The following is a 20,870-nucleotide window of genomic DNA, read 5'->3' as shown; positions in this document are numbered from 1 at the left end:
TGGATGAATGGATGCATTTGAATAAAATTTTCATGAAAAGGAAAATATTTTAAAACTATTGAAATTTAAGTGCTTTGCACTATGATTATTTCTACTTATCACTATATCAACTGATAAGTTAAAGAACATAAAGTGTAATTAGTTGAATAATCACGTTTATGCTTTTTTAACTAAACGATTAATTTTTGACATAATAAATAGAATATAAGATTTTAAAAGTTCAAAAAGAAAGCTAACATAGGGAAAGAAAGAAGCTATAAAGCATTAATTAAAATTTAATCTATGAATCTGGGGTTAGATAATTTTTACAGAGCTTTTCAAAATAGTCCAAAATGATGCAATTCTAGTACATTCAGTTTTTTTCAGACCCTATGAGCAACTCTAATAACCATTAAAGCATTTGCAAAGAAAATCAGTGAAGTGCCTGGACAATTCAATCAAAGAATACCAAATTACTAATTGGGAGATTTAATAAAAAGAGAAAAAAAACCAATTATGTTTAGGTTTAAGATAATCTCTTTTCCTTGGGTTTCTGATTCAGTAAGGTTGCATGTAATAACCAAGTAAATTGGATATCTATGAAATAAGAGATAAGTTTTTAAAGATAAAAGACGATCTTGTTTTGTTTAGAGTACAGTACAGTGTATGTTGATGCTAGTTATTGGAAAGATGACTTGAATTATATATTCTCTAGGGCTATAATTACAGTTCCTGATGGTCAAGTATATGAATTCTCTGATAAAATTCCAGTTTTACATCTCAAATTAAATTCAACAAATAGTGCTACTGGTTGAAACTAGGAGCACAGGCTCCAAGAAGTTTTCTTTTTACAACTGTAATAAATGAGACAGTGTGAAGTGACTGGTGAACTTAAGGTAGAACTTCCCAGCATCAGGTTCTAAATGAACTGGAGTGAAATACTGATCAAAAATTTTCTGATATGTAATCACTGGACTTGAAAAATAAGAGAAGTCAAAAGAAATTTAAAGAGAATGCAGCAAAGCAGGAAATAACAAGTTTCTGCTTCTTGATTCTCTAGATCACTCTGATTTTCCTCATGGTTGTACTCCCACTGTCTTCAAGTGAGCCAAATATACAATCGCCAGTTACTCATCTTACTATCCAACACTTGGGATTTCTCAGTGAAAAACCACTCCAAATCCCCTTCAAATAAAGAGTAAATTAGAAATGTGAAGTTTCAATTTTAAAACCATGGGAAAGGGAATTCTAAGCAAATAAAAAGAAGCAAAGATATTAAAATGTCTTTAAAAAACAAGATAGTGTGTTTAAAGTGATGAGTTGTGATGTAAGGTTTTTATTGTCTTAGTAAAAATACTTCTATATATCAGAGAATTATTTCTAGATTTTTTACTAGTAAAGGGAATAAAAAGAAGGATGATTTTATTTTTGGTATATGTTTTAAATCAGAAGCAAGCTACAGACCACAATAAATGTCATTTTGCCTTCCTCTTATTCTGAAAAATAAGTAAAATAATAAATTCCTGGTTTCCCAGGGTTGAAAGGTGCCTGAAAGTTCTTCACATTACCTAAATCCCTACTGAATACATTAATCCTCTGTACCACATCCAAATGTTCGAACACCTCTCATTTCAGTAAAAAATAAAGGTAATACTTTGAATAATTCCGTTATACTTTGGCACAACTTTGTTGGAATTTTTTTCCTACATTTAATCAATGGCCTTATAATTTACACCCATTTGTCCTTTATTAAAGTTAGTTCCATGAACAAATGACAGCATTCAAACATTCATAGGTCTTCAAAAATTGCAAGACCACACCAAGGGTTCTCAGCCATGCTTCCTGTTGCATGGTTGAAAGTCCTGAAGTCATCTCAGCCTTTATCAACCAGGCATGTTACAGTGTGTCAATTCATCCTTAAAAGCAAGAACACACTGTGACTGAGGGCATGGAGTAGAACAATTAATCTATTTCCTGGTTCAAGACTGTTCATTATTCATCCATTAGAAAATGAACTGGAACCTTTGATAACCACACTGATGACTTTATTCTCCAGCCATGTTTTACCCACACAGCAATTAAGGTTCATCTTCCAAATAATAACCATATATAAATAAGTATAGAAGTGTTAGAGGTTCTGGACCCATGTTTGGCAATTTACAATATCTTATTAAGTTTACAGTGTGGAATATGACCTAACTAGTCATTTCCCCCCCATATGCCTGTAATCCTACCACATCAGTTATCTCTTCCTACTTTCAATCACCTAAGAACTTGAGTGGCATCATTTAAGTATTCTCTCCCAGGTCATTGACAGCATGTTAAACAGGAGACAGCCCTGTGCCCACCAGTAGAGAACTCCTTCTAGAATGGCAAGGATACATTATTTTAACTTTACTGAACTATATAAAACTATCAAATTTTTCTATCTTTCCTATGAGTGTATCAAGAAATATTTTGCCAAATGCCATGTTTTCCTGCCCCTTAAAAAAATTTCTGTACTGATAATTACGATATATTTATACTTATTTTAAATTCCTACTTTAAAATTAATAACAAATTTATTTGGCCTCTTGCTATCAATTCACCCATCATGAATCCTTATTCATTATTCAATAAAAAGTGAAGTTCATGCACACACACACACACACACGAGTGAATTTAAAACACTATAGCCCATGTAAGCTCAGGGAATTTAGTCCTATGGCTATGAAAAGTGAAGTTAGGACTAACTTCCTGTCAGATCACTTTATTTTTTGCAACTCTAACTTCATTCTAGAGTCACATGGTTTGATAATCAGAAAAAGTGATTTCTTAACATCTCTGCTGGATTTGAACAGTAATATTGAAATGACTGCCAGGTCTTTAGTGGACACACTTACCTTTCTTCCTGCTAAAAGCACGGTTCATGATGAAGATCAACCAAATAGATGTTCAGTTCAATCACACTTTATATCCTATAAAATTAAGAAAATAGTAAAGCATAAATAAAGGAATGTTGATCAACCTCTTTTATGTAAATTATTTTAATCACAAAGTCTTTTAAAATTTTCTAGATGTTTAAAAGCAATATTTCAAAATATCCTGAAGGACAATGGGTAAGAATAAACGTAACACTCAATATTATGAGTGGCACAGCAGATAAGAACAATATATCAAATGAAATTCCTCCAAAGTTCCTTAACTTTTGTCTTTTATCCTATTATACGTCTTTCACTAATTATATTTACCTTCAAATTTAAGAATAAAGAAGGTTAACTTTTCCCTGAGCTTGTTGGCAAGAAGTGTGGTAATGTTTTGGGTTTTCATTAACAGCAGTGGTGGATAAACAGAAGTCTTCTGATATAAATGGGGGTCATGCCCCCCACCCCCAATCAGGCTATGCTTGGCAGCCCTGTGTCCCATGATGCTCCAGACAGCTGCTGCCTATCTGTTGAAACCAAGGCAATGGCATGCCTCCCATTCCCCACCCCTGAAGCCAAGGAGGGAGCCTTGATGATCTCCGAGTCACATTCAGGATCATTCATTCCTAGTCTTGAAGAATAGTGCACATTCACAGCCAAATAGCTGTATGGTCCTTTCCTGTGGGATCTAAGAAATCCAAAAGCTGTTCTTCATTTCATCCCATCTCCCTCTTCTTCAGTTGAAACTGGCAATGTTTTGCTAGAGTAGCTGATTAGGTCTGCAATTCACATAGATACTAATCTCATCAAAGGGCTATTTGGCCATACCTTTGGTGTTCTCTGCTATATGGATTGGCTGAGAATTTTCCAAATCTTTTAAGTACTGATTACTTTCTGCTTAACAAATTCATTTCCTTCTCACATTTTACTATAATCAATTAGAAGGAACCAAGCCCCTCCTTCAACATTTTGCTTAGAAATCCCCTCAGCTAACATCCAATTTTATAGATTGCAAGTTTTACCCTCCACAAAACACTAGAACACAAATACAAGTTGGCCAAGTTTTTTGCCACTTTATTACAATGATCACCTTTTCACCGTTGTTCAAAAAACATGTTCCACTTTTCCGAGACCTTATCAGAATGGCCTTTACCATTCAGATTTCTACAACATTCTGTTCATGATTATCTATGTATTCTCTAAGAAGATGGAAACTTCCTCTCCAGCTCTCCTCTCACCAGAATCATCTTTAGTAATACCTTCAAAATACTCTTGGTTTCTTCTAGCATGCACTTTAAAACTCTTCTAGCTTCCCCCCATTACCCAATTCCAAACCTGTTTCTACATTTTTAGGTGTTTGTTACAGCAGCACCCTGCTTCTCAGTAACAATTTTTATTTTGGTTTGCTCAGACTGCCATAACAAGATACCATCAACTGGGTGGCTTAAACAACAGAAATTTATTCCTCGCAGTTCTAGAGGCTGGAAGTTTGAGAGTCATACTTTAGGGTGCCAGCATGGTAGGGTTCTAATGAGGACCTTCATCCTGGCTTGTAAACAGCCACCTTCTGGCTGTCTCCTCACATGGCAGAAAAGAGAGAGGGCACTCTTATCTCTTCTTGTTCTCATGAGGACACTAATCCCATCACTGGGGCCCCACCTTTGTGACCTCATCTAAACCTAATTAGCTCCTAAAAGCTCTATCTCCAAATACCAGCACTCTGGGGGAGAGGGCTTCAACATATGAATTTGCAAGGGACACAAACATTCAGTCCGTACACTCTCCATAAATCTACATAGCAATTGAAGCACAGCAGAGAAATTAATCTTTATCATAAAGTTGTTATTGCAGTGACATTACTGCTATCTCTGTCCTTGCACTTCTACTCCCAAGAAAAATTAAAATAGTTAACTGAATTATAAAATATTACTAGGTACTGTTTAGTAGACTTAGATAATGACACAGTAATATCAATCTGTTATTCACCCCATACTTTACTCATCTTCTCATGATATATGCTATTAATACAAGATAGGTAGAGAATACATTTTAAGAATTAGAATGCCAAGATAATTATTCCATGTATATTAACAATATAACATGGTTTATTTTCTATAGTATGAAAGATATTACTATTATATATATATATATATATATAACAATTAAAATGACTTCATTTTCTACAATTAATTTATTCATTCACTCAGAAATAATTTATTGATCTCCAGTTCCAGGCACTCTGCAAGATGCAAAGAAATACAATAAGGACAAAATATATTCTGTATTCTCCCAAGAGTTACTCTTCACCTAGAACATAACAGACATGATTATTAATTGATCATATCCTCAAGGAATAAGTGAAGATCAAAAACTAGCAGAAAAGGAATATAATGTATCCAAATGTAAGATTCAATTTCTCTGGAAGAATAAAGAGACCAATACCATGATGTCTATTAATCAAAAGATCAAATTCAGTATGCCTCTTCACTACCCAAATCTCATCACTTTTAGGTAGACATTTTCAACAATAGCAGACCATAAAATATAATGGCATTTAATACTATATAATTTTAAAATCCATGAAATTAAATAATATTGTGCTTTTTAAATTAAGAACAATATAATATAAACTCTTTGGGGACATATAGACAGAAAGTAATAAACCTTAGAATAATTGTATAAAGTTCAGTAGGCCAAATAAGAAGAATATAAAATAACAGTACAATTCTATGACTCTAAAACACCAGAAGGATTGTTGCCTGCTCACAAAACATGTAGATATAAATGTCAATGAATATCAGATAAGCCATTCTTGTAATGTAACTAAAAACCAATAATTTCACTTTCCAAACACCATTCTTTAGCCTGTTTATTTGATCCTATGGCACTCTACACTTCTTTGTAAAACAGATCTTACTTCCCCTCTCTATGCTCATGTATATAGTACAGTGCATGGCACTAAGTCAGCATTCAATATACTTACACCTATTTAATGTATAACAATACATGTTTTGGGCTTCCCTGGTGGTGCAGTGGTTAAGAATCCGCCTGCCAATGCAGGGGACAAGGGTTCAAGCCCTGGTCCGGAAAGTTCCCACATGCCGGGGAGCAATGAAGCCTGTGCGCCACAACTACTGAGCTGCACTCTAGAGCCCGCGAGCCACAACTATGGATGCCTGCGTGCCTAGAGCCCGTGCTCCACAACAAGAGAAGCCAACGCAATGAGAAGCCCACGCACCACAATGAAGAGTAACCCCCGCTCTCCGCAACTAGAGAAAGCACGAACGCAGAAAGGAAGACCCAACGCAGCCAAAAATAAATTAAATAAATAAATAAATTTAAAAACAACAAAAATACATTTTAATGCACTCTACAGTTGAGATAATAAGATATATGTCATTATCAACTTAACACATTAATAAGCTAAGAAATATAAGTTCTATATAAACGGATTTTACTTCCATTTACAATATAATATAAATCTTTCTGTTTGGATAAACTTTTCGTAAAGATTGTTTTGGTGACTATATACACATGGATGCACCATTGCCCTATCATTAAACAACTATTATTTCTAAATTTTAGCTAAATATATACAAAGGGAATAATTTACATAAAAATTAGCTTTTATTCATTTTTCCCATAAAATAGCATCCCAGAGTAAAAATCACTAGATATAAAGTATTACTATTTAGGTTTTCTTTCTTTTTTTTTTAACTAAACATAAAGGGGTTGTAACAATTTACATGGCCATCAGTTATATGACAACACTCATTCAACTTCACATTCCCCGGGATTGACTATTGAATATTGTGTGTCTCTGTGTGTATTTGCATGTGCTATACTTTTTATAATCCTGTTTTTAAAATATAAAACTCTTTAAGATTAACAGTGCTATATGGTATGAAAACATACACTGATATCCCAATGAAAAAGAACCACTATCATTCAATAAATAATCCAAACCTTCCTCAGAAATTTATGTTGACACCTTTCCATATATTAAATTCAGCTATGTAGATTTATTTAGACACTTTTGCTTCTGGCCAAGACAGAGTAACAGAGGCTATATTTCTCTTACCATCTGAAACACCTAAAAAATGAAACAAGAGGTATGAAACAATGACTGTTAAGACATTAGACATCAGGCAACAAAGGACAGTGATCCATGAGAGACGAAAAACAAATAAGGTAAGCCCTATGACTTCCCTGGCTTAATGCATGGAGAAGGTTTCCAGACTATGGTCCAGGGAGGTGCAACTCAGTTGAACCCCAGCAATCTCCCTGAGTTTTGGAGATATTGCTGAGAATGTGGTGAAATGAAGATGCCTATTTTGCAGTCAAGAGCACTGGAGAGGAAAGAACTCTACTGAAAGCACTAAAGATACCTGTAAAAAATCCTTCTTACAATCGAACTGAGTAATGATAATGACCCAAGACTGAGGATAGAGCCACCCACAAAATTTAGAGAGAACAGTGCCTGTAGCTCACACAAGAACAAACAGCAAGGAAGGAAAATTTTGAATTCACAGAACTTCAGTTTGATTACTAAGAAGAGTCTCATCTTATCAGTGGGGAAAAATTAAGGCTAGAATAAATGCTGCTTTGGCCTCACCTGACAAATCTTTAAAAACAAGACCCAAAAGAATCAAACTATTTCCAAGTAACTTCTCTATATCCCAAACTATGCTCAAAAGGATTTTAAGGTTAATTAGCACCCAACATGGTAAAATTCACAATACTTGGTATGCAATAAAATGTGTGTGTGTGTGTGGGGGGGTGGCCATATATATATATATATATATATATATATATATATATATATCACATGCAAAGAAGCAGAAAAATACAATCCACAATGGGAAGAAAAATTAATCAAGACTGATCTACAAATGACCTGGATGATGGTAGTGGTAGGCAAGGACATTTAGATATGTTCCATATGCTCAAGAAGCTAGGAGATAGATTAAATAGATACAAAAAAACACCCAAATAGAACTTCTAGAAATGAAAACCACAATGTATAAAGTAAAAAATATACTATATGAGATTAACGGCAGGTAAGACATTGCAGAAGAAAAGAGTAGTGAAATTGAAGACACAGACATAGAAATTATAATGCAACATAGGAAAGTCTAGCTGGCAGGCAGGCAGGAAGAAATGGAGGGAGGGAGGGAGGGAGAAAGGAAGGGAAGGAGGAAAGGAGGAAGGAAGGAAGGGAGGGAGGGAGAAAGGGAGGAAGGGAGAAAGGAAGAGAAGGAGGAAAGGAGGAAGGAAGGAAGGAAGGAGGGAGGGAGGGAGGGAGGGAGGGAGGGAGGGTATGGAAAAGCCTCAAGTGGTTCAATAGTCCCTGAAGGAGAGGAGAGAGAAAAATATTTGAAGAAATAAAGGCTGAGAATTTTTCAAATGATGAAAAATATAAACCCAGAGATTCAACAAGCTTAAACCCCAAATATGAGAAACAAAAAGAAAACAACACCATGACACATCATAATCATTGCTCAATTTTAAGAACAAAGAGAAAATCTTAAAAGCAGCCAGAGAAAAAGACAAGTACGGAGGAACAAAGATTAGGATGGCAGCAGTTTTCACATCTGAAACCCTGCAAACTAGAAGACAGAGGAGCAACATCTTTAAAGTATGCAAAAGATCAAAGCTTGATCAAGAAGAAACAGATAATCTAATTATATACGGGGAACGGTAAGAGTGATTTTTTTTTCCTAAGGCCCATTTTGAATTTCTTTATAAAAAACTATATACATTTTTGCTTTTATCTTTCTTAAGGATCCAGAGGCAAGTAAGTCTGGCTACATTCAAAATACAAATGGAATATTTAAACGTGATCAAGGAAAAAACTCATAATTCATAAATTATTCATAATGTATTGAAATATTACCACTCCAAGTTTAAAGCCAATTGGGAGTTTTAAATCTCCAAATAAAAATTTTTAAATACATTATAAATATTAATAGCAGATGCCATTAGATGAATTCTTTTAATCCCATATTTTAAGTAAAAATCAGTAATCCCATTGACAAAACACCATGAGACCACTTGGTATTCATTTACTCTATAAATTTAACCTTTTTAGGCCTAATTTTAAAACAAGTTTGAAGCCAACAATCATTTTTCTAAAATAAATCCAGCATATCCAAGTTTGAAAACTATTTACCAAAGGAAATCCACAGATATTTATAATTTAGTTTAGAAGAAGTTTAGAGTGACTTTTTAATGAATGGCAGTTTCCTGCTTTGCAACCTGCTGCCCAAGCTCTTGTTTTAAAAAACTGTCACACTGTTATGACTAAAGGAACTCTATATGGTATGAATATTAAAAGCTGTAAAGCATCTGGCTTTGAATTTCATTTTTATCCTTATAAGTACATTTAATATCAAATTTTCCTTGAATTCTTTCAAGGTTAAAAGAAAAAAAACCTCAGTATTGATTAAAACATGGTTCACATTAATATGTCATACATCACCTTAAAATCCTGTTCACTAAGAGATCAGAGATGATGTTAAAATAATGACGACTAATCATTAGGTTTAGTTCTTTGCAGGATGGTAAATTAGGTGAAGTTAAAAAAAAAGTTCTTTCTCGTGTGAATGCATATAAGATGCATTTTCTTACTCTCAAAACTTTTGTGTGCTTTTTGAATATATAATCCAGGAAGGTAATCCTGACATGATGTCAGACAATTTTAGATCCTGCATTAACTCCTCCACATTGCTAAATACTCTAAAGTAGTTGCTAACAATTGCAACTTCATTGCTTGCCATGGTAAAGGAAACTTCCAAAATCCTCCTGGGAGAACTCAGCTCATTTTTGACACTCTTGAGGATCTAATTAGTGTCTATTGTAAAGGTTCTCTGCTTAAAACTCCCAATTGTAAGACATCTTATAATATTCTTCTTCATTGTATTGTAGGACTGTAATTTGCAAAGGGCTCTTTGCTTTTGTAGATCATTACTGAGTGCAGCCAAGAAAACTAACCAGTGCACAAACTGAGACATTTCACAGAAGGAGAAGTCACATGATACGTGTTTAAGAGGCTATACATTTATAATTTACTAAGAAATAGCAGCATTAGTATTTTCTGAAATTCCTTAACTTGGGATATAAATGCTTATCGTTATTTTCATAATACTGACCCGTATCTCTTAACACTCATAAAAAAATCCTTCGCCCTTCCAAAAGATACATTTCAAGACCACGTTATTCGACAAGCATTATAGGAGTGGAAAAGTAAAAATAAGTAGCACATGGTCCCTGCCTTCAATGAACTTATCATCTTTGACAGGTAGGCAAGACTGGGTATGGGGCTCCATGGATAGGGAGGAGCCCTATAAAAGAGGTAGATACCCCTGAAAGAGAGAGGAGGAAGCATGGAATGGCTGTTTCGTACAGAGGGGCAGCTTCAGAGTGTATGTGAACAGTCACTTCCCAAATGGGCAAAGGCTAAAGGTGAGGCGGGGGGAAGGGTTTCAGGTTGTAGGGCAGAGCACGTGTGGCACATGCTGATTAGAGCAGAGGGCTCCTAGCCACACTGCTAATCGCCTTCTGGGAGCCATCCACTGGCCCTCCCTGAGGCTCCCAACTAGACTCTTGTGCAACACCCTTGACTAGGAGGGGAGGAAGGTCTAAGGACAGCTTTAGCTCTTGATAATGTGGCCAACTCTTCAGAATGGCTTATATATGAGAAAACCTTGACATATAAGGTCCAGAAATACCAGCTCTATGCAACAAAATAAAAAGGGCCTGAATTTCTTCCAATGCCAAGAGCGAAGTCAAAATAAAGGCTACAATGAATCAAAAAGAAAAATGGGCACATACAGCCTATTCTTACTGACACTGAAAGCTATGAAATTTGAACCACTTTATTCTAACAATAACATTTTCTATTGTAAGAGGATTTGAATGAAGTATATTCAAAAGTCATTTCCAGAGCTAAGCATTGTGCAGTAGTATCTGGACAATAATTATGGCAAAGCTGGGATACCACAGAACTCCGTGCAGGGACTGAGTATCAGCCTGGTGGTGCCGCCGCCACTCACCCCCTCCAGAATAAGGTTGTGCCCTTTCAACCAAAAGAGAGAAAGCTCCAGGGAAGGAGATGTAGCGGAAATCTCAAACCACCTGAGCAATCCCAGGGGTATGATGAGTATCCCAATATACTTCCACAAGTGTCTATAAAATTCTGAGCTATACTTTGGCAGGCTTATAGCAGTATATTTCAATAACTAGATCGAGATTTTTCATGAGAACTTCAACCAATGATCGATGAACTATTTCTCTCCCTGGGTTATCTTATGTTCTTAATGGGAGGTCAGTTACCTTTCTCTAAAATGAAATAATCACAATAAATAAATTATGCTAAGAGAAATATTTTTAAAGACAAAATATTGAAACAAACATTATTTACAAAAGAATACACATGGCTCTCCTATATGTGGACCTAAAGGTAACCTAGGTTTAGCTTCATTTTAAAGGTTAGACTTTGAAGTTCTTTGTACAAATTCTACTGAACATTCTCCTCTTTTTTTAAAACTCACAATACACTGTCTCTCCTTTTTATTTTGATTGTACACAAAAGAATTATCTTTTTAGACCTGCTGTTTTCGTCATTTCACCAAACACTTTGATATCCATATCCTAACTGTGAGTGAGAACTTGTGGGATCCCATTACTGAGGTAACATTATCTTTGGCAAAACTGTCTGAATTCCTTTGAAAGACTAGAATAAAACAGCTTGACTGCTCATTTAATGCTATTATAGTCTAGGACTCAAGACAATGGATTTTAAGACTAGAATTTGTGAAATATATATTGTTTTAAGATTCAGTTGATCTCTACAGACAAAGCAACAATATAAAAATTTTTACTTCAGTTTCAAATTTTCTTCCTTTTATTAGGGTATTTCACTTGAAAGGATTTTTTTCATTTAAATGTCTTGCTTTAATATGATCTTTTTTTTGACATTTTGTATGGTAAGCAGTTTTTATCTTTACATTAAGTTCTAACAATCAGGAATTTATAAATGTGCATAGATTTGCCATTTTAAACACTTTATACAGTTTTGTTTTAAGACAGACAGACAGAGGGAAATTATTCCTTTTACCAGTTCTTAAATCAGCCCTGGAAGAAACTTCTCACATCTTTTCACCTGATATCTAGAGCACCTCACAATGTTAGTGGCTTAGTTAGGAGGGAATTGATGGGCAGGAAATCTAATCCTCCAAAACAGAGCCTCCAAATATCTCCACTCGAAAATTATGCTTTCCTTACTGTTAGAGACATTACTGTTACTCTTAGAGGCACTACACTTGCCTACACGCAATACTGCTTTGACCACAGTTAATAATGCATTCTGCCTCTGTGACTACAATCAAAACTTCCTATTTTTAACTTTAGTGGGACTATGGCAATCTTAAATCTGCTGGTTTCCTTCCTGTGGGCTTTCAACCAGCCTTTCCCATCTAGCTGCCAAAACATTTCTCCTCAGAAATCTCTTTACCTTCATCACCATCTTGACCATGTTGAACTTTACCCTAGCCCTGCGACCCTGGAAAATAACAAAGGTTAAGGAAATCCCCCATCCCTCTGTGTTCTGGAAATGGCTTGCTACAAAGAACCACCCTTCCCTACAAGACTTAGATAAGATTTAGGGCACTCCCCTGTTTATCCAGGACAAGGCCAGACTTTGACCCTCCAAATTCCCATTCTTTGCTTCATTAATGATTAGCTGAACTGTTTGTGCCACTGACCAATCTGGACAAAAGACCTGCTACCTTGATTTGACCAAACTTTAGCTAAGCTTCTCTCCTTCCCCCAGGCTCCTCTGACCCACTCTCAGCCTAGCAGCCTCAACCCTTCCTTCATAGTCTCCTCTAAGAAGAGACTGATCTCACAGTAAAACATTCTCTGGTCTACTGTCCCCAGTTGTACCATCCTCACTCATCCTACCTTCCCACCCACATCCCATTCTTTCCAGCCTTGGTTACTCCTCCTTATAAGAGAAAAGCCCTTTTCTGCCTAGCCTTTGAGATGCCTGAGATGATCCTATGCTTGGCATATTCTCCCTACCACAATCATCCACTCCCCTTATTGCACTAATATTTTCAAATAAGGTCTCTCCTTATCTAAATCTGGATTTATTTTTTATTTGACACTCCATTTAACCATACTCACAAGGAGTTCTGGCAACTAACATCAACCTACCTCATTGAATTAATTTGCAAACTTTCGTTTGAATATATCTACTCAAATGGAGCTAGTCCTCTCATTCTCTTGCACTCATGGGTGCTTTCATTTCAGCATCAAATGAATTGCAAAATCATTTTGCAATCCTAGAAAAGTAAATGTATCTTAGTTTTTTAAATTTTGTTATTTTTGCATCCCTAGCAGCATCTAGTTCATACCCAGAGTAAATATCTGTTTAATTACAAAGTGAATTAACAAGTTGTTTTCTAAAACAATATACATTTTATCGTAATACAAACATATATCTTAGCTCCCAAAATCTGTTGAAAATGTACAACTAATTTGAAGATATTTTGTTAGGAAAATTTCTAAGATTGTTTAGTAATCCAATTAACAAAGCTACAATCTTACCTTATTACATACATAGTACAGGACTGTGCTAAATTATGCAAATAAAGACAATGCACTTACTTTTTCATCAAAGAAAACATTATAAACAAGCTTATAATGATAATAGCCATGATGATTCTCTGACAAAAGAACTATTTCCTTTGTTAAACAGGAAGAAATCTATTGAAATAATATATTTGCTGAAACAATATAAATTAATGAATAATTTGATAAAGCCACATATATTTTCAGACTGGAGTCCAGCAAACACTGTGATTGTTCCAATACCAAAAACATGAAGAAAAAATTTACTCTAATAAGGCAAATATTCTTTATCTAGGTTAAACTTTTCATAGAAACAAAATTCTAAGAATAGAAGGAAATGGAGATAGTATCTACCTAAGGACAAAGGAGGAAATATTTGTAAGTGAGAAAAGAGTAAGAAGTCATTAATAAGTGAAACAAATGGAAAATATCAGTATGAAAGCATAATGCCTGAAATTGTAAAAAGCCATAAAAATGGACTAAGTTGCAAAATAGGTAAAATTTATAGATGAATTACTGAGCACAAAGATTAAATGGAGAAACCCTCCTAGGGGACTATGAAAAGACTGAAGAGATATATCAAAGAAATACTGAGAGAGTTAGAGGATAGAAATAAAAGTGCCAAAATCTAGATCCTGGGAATACCAGAAAGAAAAATAAAAAGACAGAAAAAAGATAGTTAAAAAAAATTATGAAGTGGATTTTCACAGAATTAAAATTGATTATGAAAAATGTCAAATTGAAAGTTTCAGACTTAAGCATATTATACTATTTACTTAAGCATATTATACTATTTACATATTTAGACTATTCTAAAATTTAGAATAGTAAATGCAAGACAAAATATACAATACATGCAGGCAGCCAAATTAATAATAAACTTCATAACAGTAACAAAGGACGCAAAAAAGACAAGTAAGCAATATTTTCAAGGTATACTGAAAGAAAAGAACTTTGAACTATGAATGTTATATGGAGTAACTATAATATAATATAATGTGAGGGAGTAATAACTACATTGAAGACAAACAATGCCTCAGAGTTATTACCACTGAAAACATACTTTTTTAGTATTCTGAGGTAATGGGGGGTTAGGATTTCAACATACGAATTTTGATAGGACACAATTCAACTCTTCACAGCTACTGTGAGATAGTGTATTTAAAATAAGCATGTGGGACTTCCCTGGCAGTCCAGTGGTGAAGACTTTGCCTTCCAATGCAAGGGGAGCAGGTTTGATCCCTGGTCCGGGAGCTAAGATCACACATGCCTCATGGTCAAAAAACCGAAACATAAAACGGAAGCAATATTGTAACAAGTTCAATAAAGACTTTAAAAATGGTCCACTCACATCAAAAAAATAAATAAATAAAATTTAAAAAAATAAAGAAATATAATAATCATCATAATATGAGGTTTATGCCAAGGATGCAAGGATTGTTCAATATAAGAAAATTTGCCAATATAATTAAGCACATTAACAGGCTGATTGAGAAAAGATGTAATTAACTCAATAAATGCACAATAAACTTTTTTCAGTTTGAAAAAACTTTTACAGAATTAAAAAGAAAAAAAGTATCCCTTAACAAACTAGAAAGGATGACAATCTTCTTCACTTGGTAATCTTCACCATTTATCACACTTAATGGAGAATATTAAGATACTTTTAAGCCTGGGAGCAAAATAAACCTTGTACCATGGTACCAAAGGTACTTGCTCCTGCCATAGCAGGAAAGAAAAAGATATGAGTGTGATGAATGGAAGGGACGAGATAAAACTAATATTAATTACAGATGATATGACTACCCATCTTTTAAAGTCTGCAGAATACCTATTAGAATTAATACTGAGAGTTCAGCAAAATTGCCATATACAAAATCAACTTATAAAAATGAATAGTATTACTCTATACCTATAATAGCTAGCATGATCAAAAATGAAATATTATTCACTATAGGAATAAAACTATAAAGTATCTTGGAAATTAATATAAAAAATTCTTACAATTTCTATGGAGAAAACAATTTAAACTTGTATATAAACAAAGATAATTTACACAAATGGATATATTTCTTGCTCTGAGCAACATAACTTAATGTTATAAAAATATCAATTATTTCCCAAATAATTTATATATCCAAAACATATAATCAAAATTTCCAACTGGATTTAGTAACTTGTGAAAATGCATTGCATATAAAAGAGAGTAATTTACTGTAAACTTATTCTAAAATTATTTATTCTTCCATATAAATGTCCACATAAAATTTCCTCCATATGTTTTAGCATCTGTCTAAACTTATTCTAATATTTATATGATATAATAAATGTTTAGAAATAATTAAATTACCCTTTAAAAAAGTTTAAAAAGAAATCCTAAGTGATATAAAAACATATATATTGTAAAATTATTGTAATAAAAACAGTAATAACATTGGCAGGAAATCCAAGAAGTGGATTGGAATAAAGAGTTCATAAATATCCCTGAAAGATGGGATCTTAATTCTGATTAAGGGTAGAATCTTAATATATGATTAAGAGGACATCATAAATCCAAGGATATGCTCTTTAACAGATGGTATTCAGAAATTTGGCTCATATGGAGGGGGGGAAAAAAACATTTTATCCCTAACACTACACAAAGTTGGGATCCAAATGCATTAATAACTTTATGAGTAAGAAAAAAAGCCTATAAAATATAAGAAAATACAAAAAGAATATCATTTTGACCTAGAGCAAGAAAAGAATTTCTTGAAAAAAAAATGCAAAAATAGAAATAAATTTGATTACATCATAATTAAAGATTTAATTTCAGAAAAGGTAACCATGAAAGAGGTAATCAACAAATGACAATTCTGAGAAAAGATATGTTCTCTCTCTAAATCTGATAATAACTAATATCTAAAATATAAAAAGGCTTTCCTAAAAATCAATTTTAAAAAGTCAGTGACTGCTCCCCACAAAAATGGACAAACAATAAGAACTATCAATTTGTTGAACAACCCAAAAGGCTAAGAAGCATATAAACGGATGCTCAAACTTATTAGTAATCACCAAAATTCAAATTTAAACCATATTACTTTATATTAATTTGATTGGCAAAGTTAGAAAATTGTATAATGCCAAGTACTGGTGATTTTGAGAGGTTATAACAATGGTTCTCATTTTACATGCTCATTAGAATCACCTGGGAAGATTAAAAACTATTACATGTCAAAAATTCACTCTGTTTATATCAATCAGAATATAGGCTCCTGACTTGAATATTTTTAAAGAACCCTCCTGGTAATTCTAACATGCAAGGAGAGTTGAAGAAAACTAGGATATAGTAACCTTCAGGCACTAATAGGGACAATTTATAAATAGCGTGGCTCATTTGAAGAACAATCTATAGTGCTTAAACAAATTTAATGTTCACATACCCTATAACTCAGAAACTCTGTTCCTGAGTATTCATCCCAAAGAAATTCTCACAGGTCCACAAAGGACTTCTGTGAGAAATCTCATTAATGTTTGAGGTGGTAAGGGGCTGGAGGCATTCTGATTGTCTATCACCAGTAGAAGAGACAGGCAAAATGTGGCAGGGGTACATCAAGGAGTACTCTGTAGAATGGTCAATTGAAAATGATGATTAAATGTGTGCATAACAAAATGAGTGGATCTTAGAAACAATGCTGATTACAACAAACAAGACGGTGAACCAGATAATCCCCAAATTAAACACTGCTTATATACAAAACAATACCAATTTTAAAAGAATAAATACAAACAAAAAAATATGTACATGAAACAACTGAGTATGCTGAAGAGGGGGAAAGGGATAAAAAATGTGCATAAAAGGTAACAAATCAGAGGAAAGACAGTGACTTTGAACAGCCCTAAGGAGTATGATTATTTCAATACCTTGCACCTGCTATCAATATCTTGGTATAAGGCTGGCATTACCATGCCATTTTTCTTTATTCAGTCACCCAGGGTACATGGAGTCTTGTGGTACATTTATGGGGTGACGTCAGCACCCCTGCCCTTCAGTACAGGAAAATGCCGAAGCTCATTTAAGATTGGAAAAAATTATCTTCCATACAACGGAGGCATCTAGACTGGGCTGAGATGATTGATGTCAGCCCGTTCATACCCCCTCAATTTTTTCTATCTCCATTAGTCAATTGGGCAATGGTGATTACCCACTTTAAGGTTGAGATCCAAATACCCAGACATCAATCTCTGCCTATTCTCTTCATCTTCTCTCTTATCTCAGAGGAACAGGAACATCTTCCCACTCCCTACACTTGTGTTCTTTGTTCTACTTTAATCCTAATTCTTTCTAATTCTTGAGCATCATTAACATCCTCATTCCACCAAGAGATGGAAATCATTAGAGTTATAGATTTCTCTTTTAACTTTTGCCACAAAGTTCTTGAAATTCTGGTTACTTTTTCCACTGTGTCATGTCTTCAGACCCTTTGCAATATTTTTTTATTTATATTTCAAAGAGAGAGCTAGCCAGTCTAATTGATGGATGGATATGGAAAGTAAGAGAAAGGGAATTCAAGGACAACTTTCTTTTCTCTTTTTAGATGAGTAAATCATAGTACATTTATTGAGAAAGGGACACTTGCGGAAACAAAGGTTGGAAAATGGAATTCAAGACTTGTTTCAGATATGTTAGTTCTGAGATATCTATTAGACATCTAAGAAGCTGAGTGACTGGTTAGATATAGGAGTCTGGGACTGGCAGGCAGGGTAGGAGTAGAAATATAATTTGTGAAGTAACCAGTTTATAGATGATGAGGTCAGCTAGGAAGTGTGTACAAATGGAGAAATGATAATTGAGCCCACAGGCATGCCAGATTTTATAAATTAGGCAGAATAAGATTAAGCTGGGAGATGGTTAAGAAACAGCCCCTGAAGTCAAATGAAAACCAAGAAATTGTGCATTTCTGGCATCCAAATGAAGAAATTTTCATTAAGAGAAGATTAAATAATACTGACATGTCTACAAAGGGGAAATCTGAGAAATGGCTATCAGTTTCACAACATGGAGACTATCAGTGACTTTTGCATTGTAGTTTCAGGGGTGAAGGGGCTAAGACAGCTTGATTGGTGTTGGTTCATGAGAGAAGAAGTGAGGGAGCAGAGAAAGCAAGTGGAGAAACTCATGGAATTCGTCTATAAAGGGAAGCAAGAAATAAGGCAGGACTTAAGGGTGACGAACTCAAGGAATAGATATTAATTGGGTACTACTGCATGGGTATTTAGGCTGATGGGAACGTATCTTTAACGGGAGAAAATTGATGATACAGAAAAGAGAAGGGATAAATGCAGGAACAAATTCCTTGAACAGGCATTCATAAAGGAATATGGTTGAATCCACAAATGAAGTGACTGTCCTTAGATAAAAGGAGAGGTAGTTCACTCATAACAGAAAGGAAGGCTGAGTCATTGGAACATATAAAAATCCTTGGTAGTTCAGTAGATTTAGTGGTGAGAAAAATATGGAATTTCTCATCTAATTGCATGTATTTTATCAGTTAAATAAAAAGCAGGTTCTTACCTCTGAGTGAGGAAGATGAAGGGATGTAAGGATTAAAGAAGGGAAAAGAAGAGGAGAAGAGGGGTCAGAAAATAGTCATCTCGAAGAAAAGAGCAAATTGAAGAGATAAAGCAGTTGAATTTCCGGGCTTTTGTAATGATCTGATGAGGACTTCAGTCTAAACATAAAGTCAGACTAATCAGCATGTGAGTTTTTGTGTGTTTGTTTCAGCCTCTTGATCTACTTAAGCGTAGAAGAGTTCGGAGTTGGACTATAAAAATCTTAGTTGGTGAGAACTGCAGAAGATAAAATGAGAAAATACTTTTAAGCAAGGTGGGTTTGAAAAGTTTATAAATATGTTAGGGAAAAACAGTCTCTTTCTAGTCCTTGGCATTTTTAATATCTAACAAGGAGACTTGAACCATGTGATGTGAGTTCATCTCCTTATTTTGCATTCTTGTATCATAAAACTGCTGTCAGGCACAACCTGGTCAGCTAGCTCTGCTTTCAGTCCAGTGACCTGGAGGTGAAAAGCCTCCTGATTTTGCGATTTCTCTGCAGAAACACACACTTGCTTCTGCATTTGGTGCTTGCTTTCCTTTTGTTATTCTTAACATATAAAAAGAGGAGTCACGAAAGCCTAAGCTTCAGATTTAGTGACAACCAGACAGAGAACAAGTTTGTCTGGGAATAACAAGAATGGTTGGTCCATAGCCTTCTTTTATTTAGAAAGCTAAATGTGAGTATTAGAATATATTAAATATTGTAGTGTGTATACTTACTTTTAATGGTCCAAAATTATAAAAATACTCAAATAATTACAAAAACATTCATCTTAATTCTACACATCTTTATTTTTTTTAAATTTACTCTACTCATTAGAGAAATATTGTATTCTAAACATAATATTTAAAAGCATAAATTGAGGTCCATCCATCTTTGCTTTTAGATTAAAACTTTAATTTACTGTATGTTATGACATACATTTCTATCTTGCATAGAAACCAAGTGCTTCAGTGCATTTGAAATGCCTTGATGCAATTTAAATTTTATTCCTCTTTCTCCTAGTACACCCTAGAAGGGATATCAAAGATAAAAAAATAACTGAGAAGAGAGGTAAGATGTACATTTCCCAGTGAACTTCTTTACAAAGTGTAGAGCAAAGAACACTTTACAAACATTGTGCTTTCAGTTATGGTATTAATATTGAGAATAATATTAATATGGAGAATAAGAAGCCTAAATTAAAATAAGCATTTTTTTAATTATGGAAATATTGGCAAAGTATAAGCACATTTTAAGTGCTGGAATTTATCCACTTAACTCATCTAACAGAATCATAAGCAGATAATCATTACTTAATGATAAAAATGCAGTATATACACCATTACAAAGAAGTCCTGTCTTGGTGGAGGTGAAATCAAAACGTCCTTTCACAGAGAAACAAATCTGGAGTTTTCTTATGTTCCCCAGTGCTTTTTTTTTTTTATATATTAACATTCTGTTCTCATAATGCAAACCGTATGTGACAATATGCAGCCCAACTCATTCCCTTAACATTACACAAATGTGCTCACTCAGCAGTCCAACAAAGTGACTGAATTGTTGTGAATGTCTTTGATCACTTCTATGCCAATGATGGCCAGGTAAAGTAAAACAACAATGTGTCTTTCCTTTGCAATGTATGTTTTTTAGATCATAAACTGTTAGAAAAAAATCAGTAGAAAACTAGTTCTTAAAATATTTAAATTCAGAAATCATTAACCAAAATATAAGGTCAGTAGTTAAGACACTAGTGCTGCTTTTGTTTTAAGCTAAAA

The 20,870-nt window shown here is 34.1% G+C and overlaps 1 protein-coding gene across 8 annotated transcripts in view; it reads right to left on the bottom strand.

Moving 5' to 3' along the window:
* Positions 1–20,870, bottom strand: part of GULP1 (GULP PTB domain containing engulfment adaptor 1) — a 266,852-nt gene that overhangs the window by 101,409 nt on the left and 144,573 nt on the right. For all 8 annotated transcript variants that reach the window (XM_079924619.1, XM_079924612.1, XM_079924615.1 and 5 more), the window contains one exon: positions 2,862–2,936. In XM_079924619.1, the coding sequence (XP_079780745.1) occupies positions 2,862–2,889 (28 nt within the window). In that variant the 5' untranslated portion in view covers positions 2,890–2,936. The remainder of the gene's footprint in view (positions 1–2,861; positions 2,937–20,870) is intronic.

Source organism: Stenella coeruleoalba (genome assembly GCF_951394435.1).
Source record: "Stenella coeruleoalba genome assembly, chromosome: 6".
Taxonomy (NCBI): domain Eukaryota; kingdom Metazoa; phylum Chordata; class Mammalia; order Artiodactyla; family Delphinidae; genus Stenella; species Stenella coeruleoalba.
The sequence above is the reverse complement of the archived record's forward strand: the minus strand, read 5'-3'. Positions and strand labels throughout refer to the sequence as shown.